This window comes from Nipponia nippon, unplaced genomic scaffold (genome assembly GCF_047370975.1).
Source record: "Nipponia nippon isolate SJK-2023a ecotype South Korea unplaced genomic scaffold, ASM4737097v1 scaffold_1, whole genome shotgun sequence".
In the NCBI taxonomy this organism is placed as follows: Eukaryota; Metazoa; Chordata; class Aves; order Pelecaniformes; family Threskiornithidae; genus Nipponia; species Nipponia nippon.
This window is the reverse complement of record NW_028262290.1, coordinates 116,804,774-116,823,174: the sequence shown is the minus strand read 5'-3', so window position 1 is coordinate 116,823,174 and position 18,401 is coordinate 116,804,774. Positions and strand designations below refer to the sequence as shown.

Genomic DNA, 18,401 nt, shown 5'->3' with positions numbered 1-18,401 from the left:
AGAGCAAATTTGTCCTGGACTTAACAGGCCCACAACAAGAACTATCCGGATTTAGCTGAGAATTCCACAAAAAGGCCTACCCTACTGCAAGCATCTAAAAAAAACAAAACCAAAAACCCCCTTAATCACATCAGCTAATAACCTGTAACACAAACCAGCAGTTATTCTACCACCTCATCTCAAAACTATATGTAGCTCAGTAGTAGTTTGCCTAATCTTCCCCTAACGTACTTGTCAGCCTTCTCTCTGGAACCTATTATCCTCTCCCTTTTGCGCCATCATTGCGTTTACAACCACTGCAGCCACAGCAAAATGCCTGAAATGGCAGCAATTCACAGACTACACTGCTTTAATATTAAACCTCAGTCTTTTAATGAAAAGGTCAATTTGTAAACCAAAGGCAATTTATACCAAAACAGGGTTTGTTTGTTTTTTTTTGCGCTTAGACTTGAAAAAGTAAAACTACGGTTATTACATGAAATACTTTTCGGGTACTAGCGTTTACTAATGACACATGGAATCCCATTAACATGCTACGTGCTCTCAAACGTACAAAGTGAAAAGTTCACACAAGAATCAATACACAGTCATGCATTATGCCATCTTGCTTTCACAAAAGGAAGTTAACGCGTTTGCTTCGTCTGTACCATAGCTACTGTTTTTACTGTGTACCAGTGACTGTGAGTTCCCCTCAAACCTGCTGGATTCCATACTAAACACCGCATTAACAGTCTGCCTAGTTAATGAGGACTTAACACTACATCTGAAAGGCCGAAACTGTTATCCTGAGAGAAACTGAACATGAAGACTAGAGAGATTAGCAGATTTCCTTTAAAATTTCGCTTTAATTTTTATATCCTGTTAGGCTGATGTTATGCATTTGGCACACATATTTTAGAGAATTCAAAAGAAAAAAAAATATTTCCTGCTCTTTTGAACTTAGTTTCCAAAAATGCTTTCCTGAGCGTTTTAAACAGAAGAGAAAGATGAAATGCTTCCTTATAAACACATTATAATAATACACACGTTGCCTCTCACAGAATATCTGATAAAGTACTGACTATGAACACTCAAAAATGTGTTTGTCATCACTGGATGCTATGTAGTCAGTGGTGCAGGCTGGAGAACAACACAGTACTGCTGCTCCTAGAGCTTTCAAAGCACGTTTTTAGGACCAGAGGCACACTCTATAGTCTTTTGTCATAATTACACAAAAAAAAAAAATCCAGTAAAACACAGCTGACAAAATGGTCAAGCACTACTGTAAATCCAACCCTTTCTTTCGTACCGCTTACAGGAACTGTAACTACTACTTTGCAAAGACTCTCACAACAAGTGTCTTCTTCCCTCTCCTCCCACCCAGCTCTTCATGCTACCATCTTCTCTTGTGTATTTCTTCACACAGGCAGCAAGGCAGTATAGGCTACGGTCTCTAAAATTATTGCAACCACCATCAATTTAAGAACGTTTACAGGAGTTCACCTCCTGGCAAAAGAGAGCCTGGCCAAGAGAAATCCAAGAAAGTTTAGAGGGCTGGGTGAAGACTGGTTTCACCATCATCAGCAATGAGGAACATTCCTTGAGAAGAGCAGCATTATTACTCCTTTATCTCATATCTGCAGGCCCAAGTCTGGATATGACATGCATAATCAGTCAGTGAAGTCATCAGTCAATAGAAATACTATGTCACTGGTAAATAGAAATAATATCTTCTGTCTCCAGAAAGGCACAGACAGGTCTGCAACTTCACAAATGGAAGGAAAAATCCCCATTGACGAAAAACACATGTTCAGGACCGCAGGCCACTTCTGCATGGGCTGGATGATTGTTGCTGTCTCAGTGAATGAATGAATAAATGAATATATGAGGTTGTAGCACTTTAAATGGGGGCTCCTGGCAACCTGCTAAACCCTCTCCTACCACAGGTGACAGGTCTCTACCACAGGATTAAAATCTTATGGTGATTACATTCAATGAGAGGAATACGTACCCTTCTAAGACACAGCATGAGCCGCCATGCACATACATGGAAAAGCAGATGCTAGCAAAGAACATGCACCATACTTCTAGACTGAAAAGCTGTTATTTACAACCATGCTTGATGGAGCTCAACTGTTTGCATGACAGGCAGAGAGGGACACCTGAAAGTCTGGACCTTGTGACGAAGAGGCAAAAAAGCACCACTCCCCTGTCAATAGCAGGAGGATAAAGAATAAGAAAGGGTGGTAACGAGGCTGTTTTTCATGTCCAAAGTGAGTCTAAAGCAGGAAACGGCCCATATAAAACCTTGCACTTATTTCCCCTTACTTCCCCCTTCAAAAAAAAAAAAAAAAAAAAAAAGGATCTTGCAGAGACGTGTCCACATCTGGACACACAGATGGACCTCATCTACAACATAAACTAGACAGATAAGTAGAATGTTCATATGACATAAAATGCGGTATTCAGAAATGCATACTGCAAAATGCTTTACCATTTCAGTATACGAAGTTGTGGCCCTAGACGTTAAGAACTAAACAAATAGCTGGTTTTATACATTTATGTTTGTCAAGTAACAGTGGGATAAGTTGTCAGATGACTTCCTGAAAGATCTTAAAAAGCTTTTAACACGCAGACTAAGCAACTGCTATCCAGAGCCACATATACTATTTCCATTCAGGGAAGATCAGCCACACAGATTCCATACTGTAACAAATTCAATTTGGCCCATATAGAACAAAACCTGTTCACTATTCTTGGCTCACAAAACAAGAAATATAACATCCACTTTCAGTATTCACAAATGTATTAACACTAATACTTACAGGTCCGATACCAAAGACTGTCAAACCTCTTTGGCAGCAACTTTAACAAAAGGGAAAACATCCAAATTTCCAACCACTGACTTGATACTGGTTTTTCGGAAAAAGGAATGTGCTTCAGGCAAAAAGCACAATATTATTCTGAGATTTGTAAGTTGAAAAATGACAAATAGAAGCAGGAACTCACTGATTTTATTTATAAGCAAACTCACAAATCAATCTCTGTAAAGAATAAAAATGCATTGAAGAAAAATACAGTAGTAGCAAGTAGAGTTGAACTACAAAAGTAAGATCCAGTCTTCCTTTATTGACTACCTAGACTCCAACAGGTCCAATAACCTTCTCTAGAAAATCCAGTATTTTCCACAAAGGCAAACCTACCAGGTGCAGATTACTAAACCTTTTAAGCCTACTATTATTAAATTACTAACTACATTTGGCTTTATATAGACACAACCTGTATATATCATTTGCATACTTAAGGAAGTTGAACAATTTCTCAAAACAATGTTTAATTAACTTTCCTGCCTTCCTTTCAGCAGACAAGAGCTCTTGTTTTCAGTGCTTTAGGGCAGAGTGCATTCAAGCAGCAAGACACAGATCTCTAATGTGTAATTTGTTATGTAAACCAAACAAGCCTGCATTCTATGAAACCACGTGTGCACCAAATACTGAAGTAATGGGGTTTTCTGCTAATATTTATGTTTACACACAATTTTTAATGCACTGTCATACAGTGAAGGAGCTGCAGTGTGATTCTTTAAGGCTGAACTCAACAACTGAAAGCAGCTGTGTCTGAACCACAGATTATCCATAATACTTAAAACCCTTAAAACCTACCCAGACGCACAAATATGAACACAGATTCCCCTCAAAACAATGATAAAATTATACTCTACATCAAAGGTTTTTTTCCACGGATCATAGCTCCTGCAAAACCACATGAAAATTTTAATGCATCTACGTGAAGGGAAAACTTCTGACAGGCACTGGGGAAGAAACGTCTGCCTCTGAAGGAACAACAGTCTGAGCTACTATAGAGCTAATCTGTCTTTCCTGAGCTTTGTCAACCGTCTTGTGACTTGTGTGAAGGAGTAAGAAGAGACTACAGGAACTCTGCTTTCTGTCAGCAACGGATGGGACAGAGAATAGCAGCCTCATGCTCAACTCAAGGAAATCATAACTTCTCCCTTTATCCCAACTTGAAAACTACTGTGGAGGACACAGCACTGAGACTCAGCTCATATTATTTTATACTAGCCTTGACTGTCAGGTGCAAAACTGTTGAGATTCAGTGGCAACAACCTGTTTAACATGCACCAAGTAGAGCCTTGCTTCTTTATGTAAATGCAAATGGTACAACGATGCTTGCTTTCAGATCAGGGGGAATTTTGTATTCAACTGATGCAGACAGTAGAAATAACAATTTGGCACCCACTGCAACTAAATTAGGAGCTGTCGATTGCCCTGAGGATACAAAGCTCCTATGGTGTTTAATCCTATTTGGATCCCAAGATTTACTCCGTTTGTATCACATGAAAATGTGAACAGGATGAGTGCTGCACTGAAACTTATGGTCAGACCCAACATTCAGAGTACCAACAAAGGCTGTTACCATTTGCACTCTTTTGCTCTTATTCTCTGTTCCAGATGATGTCCAAAACCCTATCTTAATGCAAGAAAGATCTTCTCTGGTACGTTCCAATTATCTGCTATGAAACTCAATTTTTGGAATTGTAATAATTATTAAAGTTTAAACTTCTGTGGTAACCATATAATCTCTTAATAGTCTAAAATTGTGACAGCCATTAAATAGAAGAGAATGCATACCACTTCGCATTCCCCTAGGCAGGGTAAGCTTTTGTCCAAACAGGCTGAACTCTGCCTGGAACGTGAAACAATAAATTCAACACCATTCTCCTATGATATTTTGATACCCTACAAATCATCATTAAAAACTAGGGCTAATAGTTTTTTAGAAGGGTCTGATGAGGCACAGTATCCATTCTGATATTCTCTGACACCATGTAGTAGATACATTCAGCTTTATCAAAATCAAGAAGTGAGATGAAGACTCAGAGTAAAGTGGTATGTTAATTGACAAGGGGTTAACACATTTTAAGAAGTGTAAATTGTTTTAATAAGGAATTTGAAAGATTTTATTGTATAAACAGTCTTTCCCACTAAGTACAATTTCAAGCTGTGTGTAGCTTTTTTAATTAAACAAATCCTTACCAAGGTAGCAACAAAACAATGGCTACTTTTATTTCATATAAACTAATCTACGCACAACACAGACCAGCCTTTAAAGACTGGAATTGCTTTTCAGAAAGAGAAAGGACCGATGAAGTACGCATTTTCAAAACATCCTTGCACCTTTTGCAAGAAACATCCCGTGTCCTGTGATGGCATGTGTAACAGTTAGGCCAACGAACACTCCTTTTGAAAACACCTTTCTCACTAAACCCCAGAATTGCAACTTCAGAATTGGGAAGTAGTTATTTTGAACAGCACCTCTCTCTCATCTAACTGTAGCCCATAAGCAAACATTCAGAGTGGAAAGGATTGGTCTGATGTTAATTAGCAAGAAGCAAGGGAGGACAATTTTTCCATTATAACTCTCTTGAAGAAACTAGGAGCTTGTTGATTTGCCGTACTTTCATTGCCCACTTACATATGTACACACACGCTTTTTCTCTCTCACATGTGCACAATACATGAAAAGTAGTGATTTAAGTGCTTCAGTTGAGACTCTTCTACATTGAGACTAAACAGCAAGTCTAGAATAAGGAACAAGATGTATATATTCAAGTATTTTCTAATTATTTCCCCACTGCACTCAGTATATATTTGCTTAATTTTGAAACATTTTTCCACTACTGTCCAACTCAGCTTCTCTTAAAGTCAGGGGATTTTAACTGGGGATTTTAACTAGTGAATGTAAGGCTGCTTTTCATCACACACCTGTATGCCTCTTCCAAGGAGAAAAGACAACAGCAAAAGAAAGTCAGGAAACCTAGTAACATCATGAAGCAAAACTAACGAGAAGATAAAATAAAAATTGTAATAGTTTTAAAACAAAGTTTTTAGTGAGTTGAGAGTTCTGATAAAGAACAGTAACACAGAATGGCTCAGGATCAGAACATGAGAACAGCTAACTCACCTTGCGGGAGGAATTCCTCTCTTCGTAAGATCTATTCGTACTTTCTCTCCCACATGTCTATATACCTCTACAACGGCTAGTATGGCAGCATCTCTCACCTGTGAACACAGAGTTTAAATTGTTAATTTCAGGGTTACAGAAAACAAAACAACATTTGCTGACAACCCACTAATCTTCCAGTTTCTACCGACCTGCATGCCAAGTCATTTCACAAAACAGTTGAAACAGTGAGGATGAAAGGGAAAGGAAATACAACTGTTTTTTCAAGATGGTGTTTGTTCCAAGTTAGAGCATCTCCAGATGGTAAATGAAAAATCCTAGAAATAACAGCTCTAGAAGGAATTTCTGGGATTGACATAATAATATTTGTGGAAAAAATGTGCTTTATTTAGGATTCTATCACAGTAGGCAATACTTCCAAAAGTTAGTCCCTGCACTCAGTCTTGACACTTCATCTTGCTTTCATCTATTTCTACATGCAGCAAGGCCCTTCTGGAAAACTAAGGACCTGACTGCCCACAAGAGTGGGCCAAAGCGATCAGCGTTTTCTTTGCTTCCTTCAACAGGAATTATGTGGCATCATATAAGCACAAGAAAGGGAGTAAGACAAGACAGAGGAAGGGGAAAGAACAGTTAAAGCAAGCAGACAGAGAGTGCCTCTTTAAAGAATTTAAACCATAGTCATCACAATAAAAACTGCCAGAAATGCATGTTAGTAAATGCCATTATTCTCTATAAAGAATTACTGGAATGACTTTAGTATTGTTCTTTGTAACAGTTCGAATTAAACCCACAATCGCTCTATCAAGATATGAACTACATCTTTACTAATGATCAACAAACAAGACAAATTCTTAACAGATTTTCTCTAAAATAGAACAATGCTATGCTATACAGAGCAGACAAGGACTTTGCTGCACCAAAAAAATAAGCATAAAGACCTATCCTGTTTATTTCCCTATCTCCTACCAATGCTACCTTCTTCCTTACTGGATTCTTAGTCTTTTCTCTCAGATACAATTTCAGATAAATCAAGAGAGATCTTATCCATTTACATTTGACGGTTTTCTGAAGTTCAGATGTCACCATTACGAACTACATCTTGATTTTCACTGCAGTTGTTTTTGCTTAATTAACTGATTTTAACTACCGTTCTTGCATGTGCTCAAATGCCATTTGGGTTCCATTTAGGAAATTATTACCTGTCCTGCACATGATAATGTTATCTTTAGCAAATTTGGCAGACTATTACAGGTGTCATGTAGGGACTCCTTCTGGAGGCAATTCTTTCTGTCAATATTTTTTTTTTTCCTTTTCTTTCAAGATGCTCTATAAGAAACAATAATTTTCAGTAATGACTAGTTTCAGCCTCTGAAGACAAAACTGAAGGGGCCAGTATATTGCAACACTGCTGCCTTTGCAACTCTACTTTCATCTTCCAATGGATGGACTGATTCAGAAGAAAATGGGTTTATTGTTTCTCATGGTAGAAAATAATGATCCGTTGTATACAAGCAAGCCTATCAGCTTTTCTTAAATGCCTACATTTATTCTGCTTTCATTCCTCTGTCAAAGTATAGTTGTTGAAGCACCACTAAGTAATGAAATCCGTACCTGACTATTTGAGTCACCAAATGCTGTACACAGATGTGGTACCAACTTGCTGAGGATTAATGGTTGTGCACCATAACTAAAAAAAAAAAAAAAAGTTAAATATATTTTTTTACAGAAAAACAGAAGATATGTTATGCAGAAGTAAACTTTTAGCTTAGTAATGATAAAATACAAACTTACATCAATCAAGCTCCGTCTCTCTCACTAGTCCTTTGTCTACTTTTAAATAAGACAAAAATACTATACCTTTAGTCTTTCTTTGAGAAAGCTCACAAGTTAAGTTGTTTGATTTTTCCCATTTATTAATTTAATTGAATCAGACTTCCTAAAGTGTTAGTTTCAGAGAAAAATTACGTTCAGAAGAAGGATAGAACCATTACATCTCCATAGAAACAAAAAGCTTACATGTTTAAGGTAGCAATAAGACACAAACACACTCCTTCTCGGGATCGGTAATTCTTGTGTTTAAAACCAACAGCAAGGCGTTCCCAAATGTACTATAAAAACAGAAATAATTGTCTCTGGTTACCAGGAACACAGTACAATGTAATTCTACCCAGACTTCACAATTACATTGATAACAGTTGCAAAAAAATAACAGAAGACAAGTCCACTGGAAAAGTAAAGGCACTTCTCAGATAAAATTAAGTTATAAAATACACAGTATGGAACACAAGACAGATTATTGCTATGCCAAAAACAATTTCTAAAAAACATCCTTCAGAAATCTAGCGGAGTATTTTTACTGTTTGAGAAACAGCTCTCAAAAACATGCAGAATTGTTACAGTTAACACACACAAAACAAACATTAACATTACAAACTACTGACTCAAGCAGAAGTTGCTATATTCTTTTTGCTTCACATTGTTTCCCTGCCAAAATTTCCTCTCATCCATTTTAGCTCATCCTTATCCGTACTCCTGCTGTCCACTTCTCCCCTACTTTCGCATCAAATTTATTTCTTCATTTTTCAATTACTTCTTGCCCATTCATTCTAATTCCTTTGCTTCCATTTTTGTTCTGCTTTCGCTTCTCCTTTTGTGCCGGTGCCGCTTCCCGTAGTGCGATTCTCTGGCTCGCTAAACCCTCATTTACCTTCTTGCGCACTCGTTTTTCACTGCCTGCCTTTAGCCTTCCCCTCCTCAGTTTATCTTTTTACCTTTCCATCTCCTTGCCGTTCTCTAGCTGTACGTTACGGTGTAAGAAAAGTGTAAACGTGAAGCTTACGAGACTTGGGATTCTCGGTGGTATTTCGGAGCAGATGCACAGACTCCAACTGCAACTCCCCCAGCTGCAGAGCTGCCATTACAGCCTCCGCCAGCCAGCCAGCATCCGCGGGGCGCGTTGCCTAGTGATGGCTGCACACTGGCAACAGCACGTTTTTGCAGCCTGGGCACCACCCTCATTTCCTACCCCCGAAAGTGGTGCAATCGCAATGTGTAATGATTCCATACAGATCTGCTAAAACGTATTAGATACAAATGATTGCAAATGTAATCGGCTTGCCGGAAAAAACCCTCATAAACAGCTATTGATCAACAAAGACAGCGTAAGAGCAGGGAATACTGCATCCTCTTTATTAATGAGGTAGCACACTTCATAGCAGACATAAAATTTTCCAATTAGAGCCTTGCTTGATCATTTTGTCCCATCTGTGGTTTCTTGTTTGTTTGTTTTATACTTCATTACATTTAGAGAAAACAAACCTTAGGCAAGCAGGATATGGCTTGCCAAAACTGTGCAGCTTAACAACAAAGAACAGGATTTTACGGAAGAAAACATCCTTCCGATTAACCCGCTATCCCAGACAAACACGAGAAAAGGAAATCTCCTCGCTAGGTGTACAAACATACAGGTAGAAAGGTAACTGTAGAGTACTGAAACAAACAAAGCAGAAGAGAAGTTTAGTCTTTCACTAAATTAACCCTACTTTAAGAACTGAATCCTTCTAAACAGAGAAATTCAAATGGCTGCTTAGAAATTTCAACTCTCATGTCTTGCTAGCAACAGTTGGTGTCAACCTCTCTTTATCCCATTCATGCATTTATACCACTTATATTCTTATTTTTATGCTTTCCTGCCCGTAACCAGCTACATCTAGTTCTCTCACATAAAAAACAAAGCAAAAAAAAACCCCAAACACACACATTTAAAACAAGAAAAGGGAATTGACAACAGGACAAATTAAATACTCTTCAACAACACACTAGAATAGGCAAGATGAGTTCATCAGGAAGAAACTTACAGGTCTTATCCCTAAAAAAGGATTCCACCCAGCTCTTCCAAAGGGATGTTTCTCTGCAGCAAAAGGAGCCTAAAACTCTTTCGGTGTTGGAGGCACAGGAAAGGCTTCTCTGTTCTGGTCCCTGCTGTGAGGATGACGGATGCCTTTCATCCAAATTTTTGATGATACATAAGCTGTCCTGGGAGCAGACACCTGAAGCCAGGTTTCTCCCACCATAAGGGAGTTACCAGAAGAGCCATACCTTCTCTTATTTACACATACTGTTCCCTGGACTTCACGAACCTTGTATTCTTTCCTACGCTGCAGGTAACCTCCAACGGGTATGGAAACTTCCTTCCATCACCTCAGTGTACAACCTAACAGCTCTTCAGAAACTGAAAGATGGACCCATAATCTAAAACTCTTCCATGATGAGGGCCTAGCATGAAGCAACTATCACCACGTTTTTTATCAGCAATTGTTCAAATGAATGCGTTGCCAAGATGCTCTGCTGTGCATTGATCCAAATGCTGTTACGGTAGCAGTAGGTGTACTTTCAGGTCTGCACGCCAGGTACTTCAGAGCATCTTGGGTACAGGAACATGTCACTCATGAACTACTTGCACTTAGGCATGAAAAAATGCTGCGATGTCTCTTATCAACGAATACAATCAAAACTAGATCTCGTGAAAAGGTAAAGGCATGTCTTTGTGGATGACAGTAATAGAATTTGGTGCCTGAATACCACTCAGATCCATGACCAAATCACGTGAGAAAATACCTCATGCTTGAAGGGAGATAAATATTTCCATAGATGCCTAACATGCTACCCGTTTTTCCTATCAGGCAAACAAAGAATCGAGAACAATTTTCTCACTGCAGATAAAGTCTGCAAAATCTCATTCCCTGCACATATTCAAACCTGTATCTATGAATAAACAAAGCCAGGAATTAGCATGCAAAAGAACCTCATTTTCATTCACAAAAAATAAGACATTCCCTCTTAACTTCTGCACTTAAAACTCAAAAACAGATTTTCTTCAGAAATTAAAAACTCGAATAACAGTTTCTACTGACAACCAGGGTCTCCAGAGTTCCAAATAACATCATTGCTCAAACAATATAATCCTGTTAAACAATCCTACGTTTTGCAGACTCACACAGTAGAAATACAAGATTTAGCACTTGGAAGCCACATAGTGCTAAGAACCATAAAAAGGTTTGCTTCACTCAAACTTCAACCTAAGATGATAAGGCAGAGGGAAACTTATCCCCGCCTCAGTTTGTCAAAGGTTCACACGGCATGTTTGTCATACATCTAGAAAGCCACATTTTCTAAGTTAGAATGCACCATCTCAGCTGTGGGACTACTCCTACGTGTTCAAGTACAATGCTAATTTTAAAATAGGTTCAGAGCTAAACAAACTTATTTATTCTCATTATGCAAACTCAAACCCAGGAGGTTGCTTCAAACATGCTTTAATTAACAAAGTCCTGCCACGTGACATGAAAAACTCTACTCAGAATTTAGCTATGATATGCAAAAACTGCAGAATTGCACCGTGCCAGATTTTTATCTTTAGCTGAACAATGCATCAGTGTCAATCCATTAAGAATATCTTTAACATTTACACCATTAATAGTCGCCATAACATTGTGACATATTCAAAGTCAAGCTCATGCATAAGTCATAAGCTCACTAGAGACCTACATCAGAATCTACATTAAGTAATCATACCATGGGAGGTGCTGCTTCGTCCATCAATTTCAATATAAGATTCTGTGCTTGCTCTCGAACTTGGTCTTTGGCATCTCCCATACGATCTATCAAAGGCAGCAGAACTACAGGAGAGGAAAAAAAAACAACACCAAGGTTAAACACCCAATGACGATTTCCTAATCCTTAAGGATACTTCCTGAAACAAATTTAAGATACATCTCATTCAAAAATAAAATCTCATTAAGTTGATCAAAATATTTTAAAGTCTCAAATGCATTTCTGAGTATGTTACAAGACTAACAACAAATGCATTGGACTGAAATTGAAGAAAATAGTATTTTCCAACAGGCTAAAAAGAAAGCTTCCCGTCCTAAACACCATATGAATGACTTCAATTTAATCTGCAAAAAGCATGCTAGTAGCTTCTCAATGCCTGGCTTTTCTGAAAAATAACGCTAGGACTTGGGGCGTGAGAAAGAACTGGGATAGAAAAAAGGACTATTTTTAAATCACTGGGATTTTGCTGTTTAATTACAAAAAATTTTAAAAAGTTTTAAATCCTCCTGTTCACACAGTGTATCTTCTGGAAACTTGGCCTTACTTCAGTAAAAGTATCAGTAAAAGTTACTACTTTAAAACAAGCATCCTCAAATAATATTTAACTAAAATTGCATGATAGCTGATGATTTCACATCCTAAAAATCAGAAGCTCAGTGAAAAATGAAAGGACTCTCCAATTCATAGAACCATAGAGTGCTTTGGGATGGAAGGGACCTTTAAAGGTCATCTAATTCATCCCCCCTGCAATAGGCAGGGACATCTACAACTCGATCAGGTTGCTCAGAGCCCCATCCAGCCTCTCCTTGAATGTTTCCAAGGGTGGGGCATCTACCACCGCTCTGGGCAACCCAATTCTTTTCATTTGCTTATCCAGAGAGAAGTTTCTAATTACATCTGATAAACAAATTAACGTTACGATATTTAGGAAAGTTATCTGAATGAACGCTTAGATCAGCGTTATGCAAGACATCCTGCTGTACTGGTTCCTGGTCCTCCAGCTGAGGCCTACACACACGCTGTGCGAGATTCTCCCCCCCAGTGTTTTTGGTACCAGTTCTTCAAAACGAGGAGTGACGACACCGGGTGCGCCGCCTTCCCTCAGGAAGTACAACTGACATGGAATTGGCAGAGGTGTCACCTCCCGCGGGACAGTGCTTTTAAAGTTAGTATAAGCATGTGAAACACCACCTAGAAAAAGCAGTGTCACGTGCCGACAGCAACATTTACCTGTCAACAGCTCAACCTGCTGCATTAGCTTTTGTTTCTGATCCGATCCACAGTTTTCCAAGAGCTGCAAGTATCAGTCCCGAAACGTAGGTAGAACTTACTCAATGCAGGCCACAGTATCCACCCAGCCCATCCTTCTGCTCCTGCACTCTAGTTAAGCTGGGGCTAAATTAGCAATTACCATGCCGTTTATTCCAAACTTCTAAAACTAGCATAATGTTTACCTTGAGTCTGTTGGAAACTTACTGATATTCCAACAAAAAAAGATACAATAACAGCTAAAATCACCTTTTGCTGCATGTGGTGTTACACCTCTGAGCACCTGAGAGTATTTTACAGTTGCTGCCTGATCTCTTTCAGCTGCTGCTATAAAATTAATTTCCCTATTCTACTCGCAGAAGAAATAACTGTATCGCCCTGTTTTTTGAAAGGGAGATCTGGAAAAATGTTAACAGTACTTAATGACTTTATAGTAATAACTGAACAATAGCGTTGCCAGCAAAAGAAAGCGAACAGAATCGGTAACTCGGGAGGTCTCCTCAATCTTCTGTTCCTACATTACAATCAGCAGCCTTTCCTGTAACACGATTGTTAGTGGACAAATACGCTGCTGAAGTTTGAATTTCCCCTCCTGCTGTATCTGAACACTTTCTAACTGTCCTTATCTGAATATTTATTTCTACTGGCTCTGGATATCCCACCGACATCTTTAGCTACCATTACCAAGTTTTCTCATTTTTCATTTATCTTCTCTTCCCTTTCTCCTCTGAATAAATTATTACAGCTACCTTCATTTTACAGTTTGAAGAGAAGGGTTTGGAGTTTTTTTGTTTCAGTTTGGTTTTTTTCGGTTGTTGTTTTGTTGGTGTGGGGTGGGTTTTTTGTTTTGTTTTGGGTTGGGGGTTTTTGTTTTGTTTGGTGGGGTTTTTTTTTTCCATTTTGTGAACACAGAAGAAACATCCAGAACTCGAGAAGTGAATTTTGGGAGTACGCAGCTGGCCTCTCCCCTAAATTTCCAATCACTTGTATACTTGCCGATTACATTTTTCTTCCCAACAATATTTTTCGTTACTGTTTTCAGCACTTCGATACTGTCCTTCTACCTGCAGCATACGTTACCGGTGAGGCCTGCTACGTTAACCTGACTGTTGGGTAGCGGAAGGCAACTCTTGCGTTACGGAGAGGGAAACAAACACAGCCACTGAGAAGCTGTTCCAGGGGAGGGAAACACAGCGAGTGCCGGTCCTGCGGGAACACGGCTCCTTTGTGACTAATTAGCACGCTGAGTCAGTCGACGGAGCTGCAGATACCAGGGCTCCGCTTCAAATCACTAAGGCAAGCACACAGAACAACTACTAGAAGCCGCTGAACAGAGGTGAGGTCATCGAGTTAAACTAAGCTATGACACAGCCTGCAGATTTCACGGCGTGTAGCTACTGAACATGCCAGCCTTTGTCACTCGTGGAGCTCTGACAGAGGGACAACCTGCTGTAGGAGCTGTTAAAGGGCCCACATGTCTGCAGGCTTGACTTTTTTCCCCCCTAAATCTCAAGTTTCTGTAAGACCCCATATAAGGCATGATACATTCGGTTCGCCTAAGACAAATGAAATTAGGCTGTTGAATGCTGGCAACCACCAGCTGGTTTTCAGTTTGGTAGTTCATCATTTCTGTCAGAATAAGCTCCAATAGGAATTTATTTGAAGTTGGCTGCCTATTGATGAAGGTTCAGAATGCTCAACCAGAAGGGGAACTCCGCCAAACATATTTCAATTTGAATTTCTAATGCCTCCATCACTTTTTCTCCAAATGTTACTCACATCTAGGGAGAACTAGAGTGAAAATAGCTGAACTGTGTTAGCTGTCCTTTCTACAAATGGGTGGGAAACACATCTCCCCTACCGAAAAATTCTGACACCATTTGAGATACGCAGGTCCATCCCAGCATCCTACATCGCTGATCGCCTTTCTCTCTTCCCACTCCAAGCCTCCAGGCCTCTCCCTGCTCCTCTCTAGTCCCACCCAGCCAAAATCACAGAGCACAAGAAACTCTGAGTTCTCATAAGAAACCTCACCTAAGCCCAAAGCAGCAATTACAGCTGAGCGTCAGAGATGACAGTACAACACAGGCTTTTGCTCTACATCAGGATAAGCCAGTGCTGTCACTAGAAAGCAGCAGCTTTGCCACCTCCCTACCCCAACCACTGCTGCCTCCTCACAGCCCATATCAGCCCTTATACCAGTACCTGTCTGTTTACAAGGTGAACTGAGGACATACTCAAACATTCAAGATGATACACACATGTCAGTCAAAAGCACGAGCTAAGAGGTACATTGGAACTGAGCCAACAGGAACAGCCTGTGGAGGTTTTGTCACCTTAGGAAGTATCCGCTGGGTGTCTTGTGCACTAAGATTTTATAAAAAGGTTTTTACCTTGGCCAGCTTTAGGCAGGTTTCTATCCCCACCAGGAACAGCTGAAGTCATACTTGCAATACAAGGGCACCCTTTACCAAAAATCAAGTCTCTGCTTTAGAGGATTAGAGCACTGCTACATCCAAAAGAATGGATGACCAGAAAACACATCGCTAATAACAATGCCTTTTTTTTCCCCACCTTCATTCCAAATACAATAGAACAATCATTTTGGCTGATACTTTTCCTTTAAGTTTTATATGCTTTCTTGTCAGCATTATCAAACTAGCATCCTTCTTTAAGCTGCAGTGCAAAAATACATATTTGGTCATTTCTGACAACAGCCTGCAAACTAAACAATCTCAAAGAGATGCTGGAGTTAAAAGGAAGGTGAGGAAGAAGTAGGACCATGCATGAAGGCAGTATTCAAAGTGGTAGTCTCCCACCAAGTTACCCAGTTAAGTATATAATTTGTCCCATTCAGTATGGATTCACACACTCTTACTGTTTTATATTAACCTCATCCATCTTACTTTCTTTAATTATTTCAAAGGGATTTGGAAAACCTAATAACATATGACAACTTTCTTCCTTTTATTTATTTCTGCTGATATGCAGAGAAGCATTACACTAAATTTAGGAGAGACTGATTCCCTTTGCAGTTGCTGGTTATTTTTTGCAGATCCAAGAAGCACTATAACCCATTCAATTTGTCTTTTCACCACATTTTAGCATATTGTCAAAGTTTCCTATCACTACCAGCCACTCCTGAGTTTTCCCTGTTAAGATTTCTACTTTGTTATATCACGATTTTAGTTTCCGATTACTGAAGAAAATACTTAGAAGTGTTCGTAAAAGTATTCTATAGCACACATTAATTCTACCAGATCTACCTCAAACTGCCCTATTTACATCTGAGCTGCTATTTATGCCTTTTTCCTTTCTAATTACGTAACAGTTATCTTTCTATTATATCCCTAACAGAGCTTAGTATCCCATCGGTTTCTTTTCCATTGTTTGTCTTCCTTCTCTTGGCTTGGTAAACCTAAATAAATTTTCCTTTATACAAATTCACATAATGATTTTATCATCACTGGCTGGACAGTAGATGCAAGAGTTAAAGCCAAAACCAGCCTGGAGAGTCAGAGTACAGCTTTGAGAGATTAAATATTTACTTCCTCTACAGGGACTGAAGATGATAAACAAGTAAATCACAGAAGTCAGTGCTTAGAATGGCACCCAATGTATTTTTTTAAAAATCCTGAGCAGCTTAACTGTATGACCCCCTGCAGCAAAGACTGCCATAGGTAGCACAAACAATTTCCTTTTGTTAAACTTTAACAAGAGTTCCTTCTGTTATGACACAAATATGGAGCTTTTCAGTTTGTGTTATTGCTCGCAGTTCCCTCTCTATTCCTTCTCGCTTGACCACTTACACCTGCTCTTTGTAAGTGCCCATGTTATGTATACCCTCGCACGCCTACCCATTTCTATGAACCAATTTTAGATAGTCCATGTCTGCTCTACTGCAAAGACTTACAAAAAAGCATTAAGCAAATAAGAACCTTTACCAAGGAAACATCATTAGTGTCGGCAAAAAATCTGTTACTAAAAAGTCTAACTTCTTGTCTCAGACATTAAAAGAAATGGCTTTGAGGACAGAAACAGATTAAAGCAAGGCAGCAATATCTTCCTAGTTTTCTCAGAAACCTTGCCAGCTCAGGCAACAACATTAAACAGCTGCCATTAGAAAGGAGGGAGGGAAACAGCTGCCTCTGCAATTAGAGCACTCTGTTCTTCTGGGTAAGATGCACAGGAGAGAAAGGAATCCCACAGAGGCTCCTACAGGGCCGGCAGCAGGGATGGTCTGGCAGACCCACGTGGCCAAGGACTACTTGTAAGCAAAGAATCATTAGCAGGCTCTCAGAGAGGGCCTCGCTGCTCCCCTCCTCAAGATAAAGTCCAGTCTACAGTAAGTTTAATCAAAAGTCATCTCGGACATCAGTGTGCTTCTTTGGGTCTCCCCAGGAGCCAACTAAGAAAAGCATTTATGGGATTAATGAGATATACTCTTCATCAGCAGCAGTGGGGAAAAACAACCTCTTTTTTTTATATGATACATCCATAAATCTATCAGGGTCTCCGTCTCAGGAACATGAGAAGAGATTCTCCAAGTCCAAAGAGTTTCAAGAGGTGTATTAGACCAGCGAGAAAACTAGAAAGTAGACAACAAATGTTCATGTCATCTTCTGAAAATTTTTAGGTCTAGGCTAGGTTTTTACAGAATTAGTATTAATTAGAACCAAATATTAACCAAGGAAAGCTAGGATTTCTCTACTCTTATTTAATGTCAATGCATTTCTAGGTGTCATACAGTGAAATGTCCACAGACAGCAAGCAGATGGTACTCTAAGTCACAGCCTATCACTCAAGCGTGGACCACTTCAGGTAAAACTCATTCCCACTACTAATAAATTCCAGTGCTAGCCAGCCAGGACATAAAGAACAGGTTGCATAAAGGCTGCACAGATTTTCATTTATTTTTTTTACTAAAGCTTTCGGGAATCTGTCACCAAGATGAAAAAAAGTCACATCTTAAATCAGCTATAACAATTAGCTATGATCATTAACTACAGAGGGAACCAAAGAAAACATAAAAATTTTCTGAGATATTGCAGGAAGTTCATCTTTTTATTAAATTTGAAAATATAAAAGCAATTCAAAACATATACTGTGGAGAAAAAAATACAAATACTGGAGTCTCCTCTAAAAGTCTTTTCTAAAAGAGTCTGAAATATTCAGCATTTTATTGTTTAATCCTACAACACATATCCAACACAGCTTTTCCTGAGGTCAATAAGCAGTAAAATGAGAAGGGAATGTCAGACAAAACACCTGACTTGCATTTAGATGCAATAAGGTATCTTTGAGACAAGACTTCTCTCACATAAATAGAAAAGCTTGCTTTACATTATCTGAGCAATTCAATTTCTTGAATTATTTGATTTAATTTCAAAGTTTTCTCTAACATCTGAGGTTGGCCATACTTTATGTAAAGACACAAGCCAGATGATTTTGAACGTCCCTTCCAACCTAAATTATTCCAGGTTTTACGTTTGGGTGTTCTGCAAACATTTGTAATCTGGAATCCTACAGTAGATCATGCTATTAGTCTCGAC

The 18,401-nt window shown here is 39.0% G+C and overlaps 1 protein-coding gene across 33 annotated transcripts in view; it reads right to left on the bottom strand.

Annotated features, from left to right (window-relative positions):
• CLASP2 (cytoplasmic linker associated protein 2) overlaps positions 1-18,401 on the bottom strand; it is a 155,474-nt gene that overhangs the window by 116,681 nt on the left and 20,392 nt on the right. For 32 of the 33 annotated variants that reach the window (XM_087768310.1, XM_087768331.1, XM_087768312.1 and 29 more), the window contains exons 3-6: positions 11,542-11,645; positions 7,984-8,075; positions 7,579-7,654; positions 5,965-6,062 (exon numbers count right to left, since the gene is read on the bottom strand). In XM_087768310.1, the coding sequence (XP_087624436.1) occupies positions 5,965-6,062; positions 7,579-7,654; positions 7,984-8,075; positions 11,542-11,645 (370 nt within the window). Of the gene's footprint in view, positions 1-5,964; positions 6,063-7,578; positions 7,655-7,983; positions 8,076-8,806; positions 8,825-11,541; positions 11,646-18,401 lie in introns of those variants that run through there. The other variant, XM_087768638.1, reaches the window with a different exon arrangement.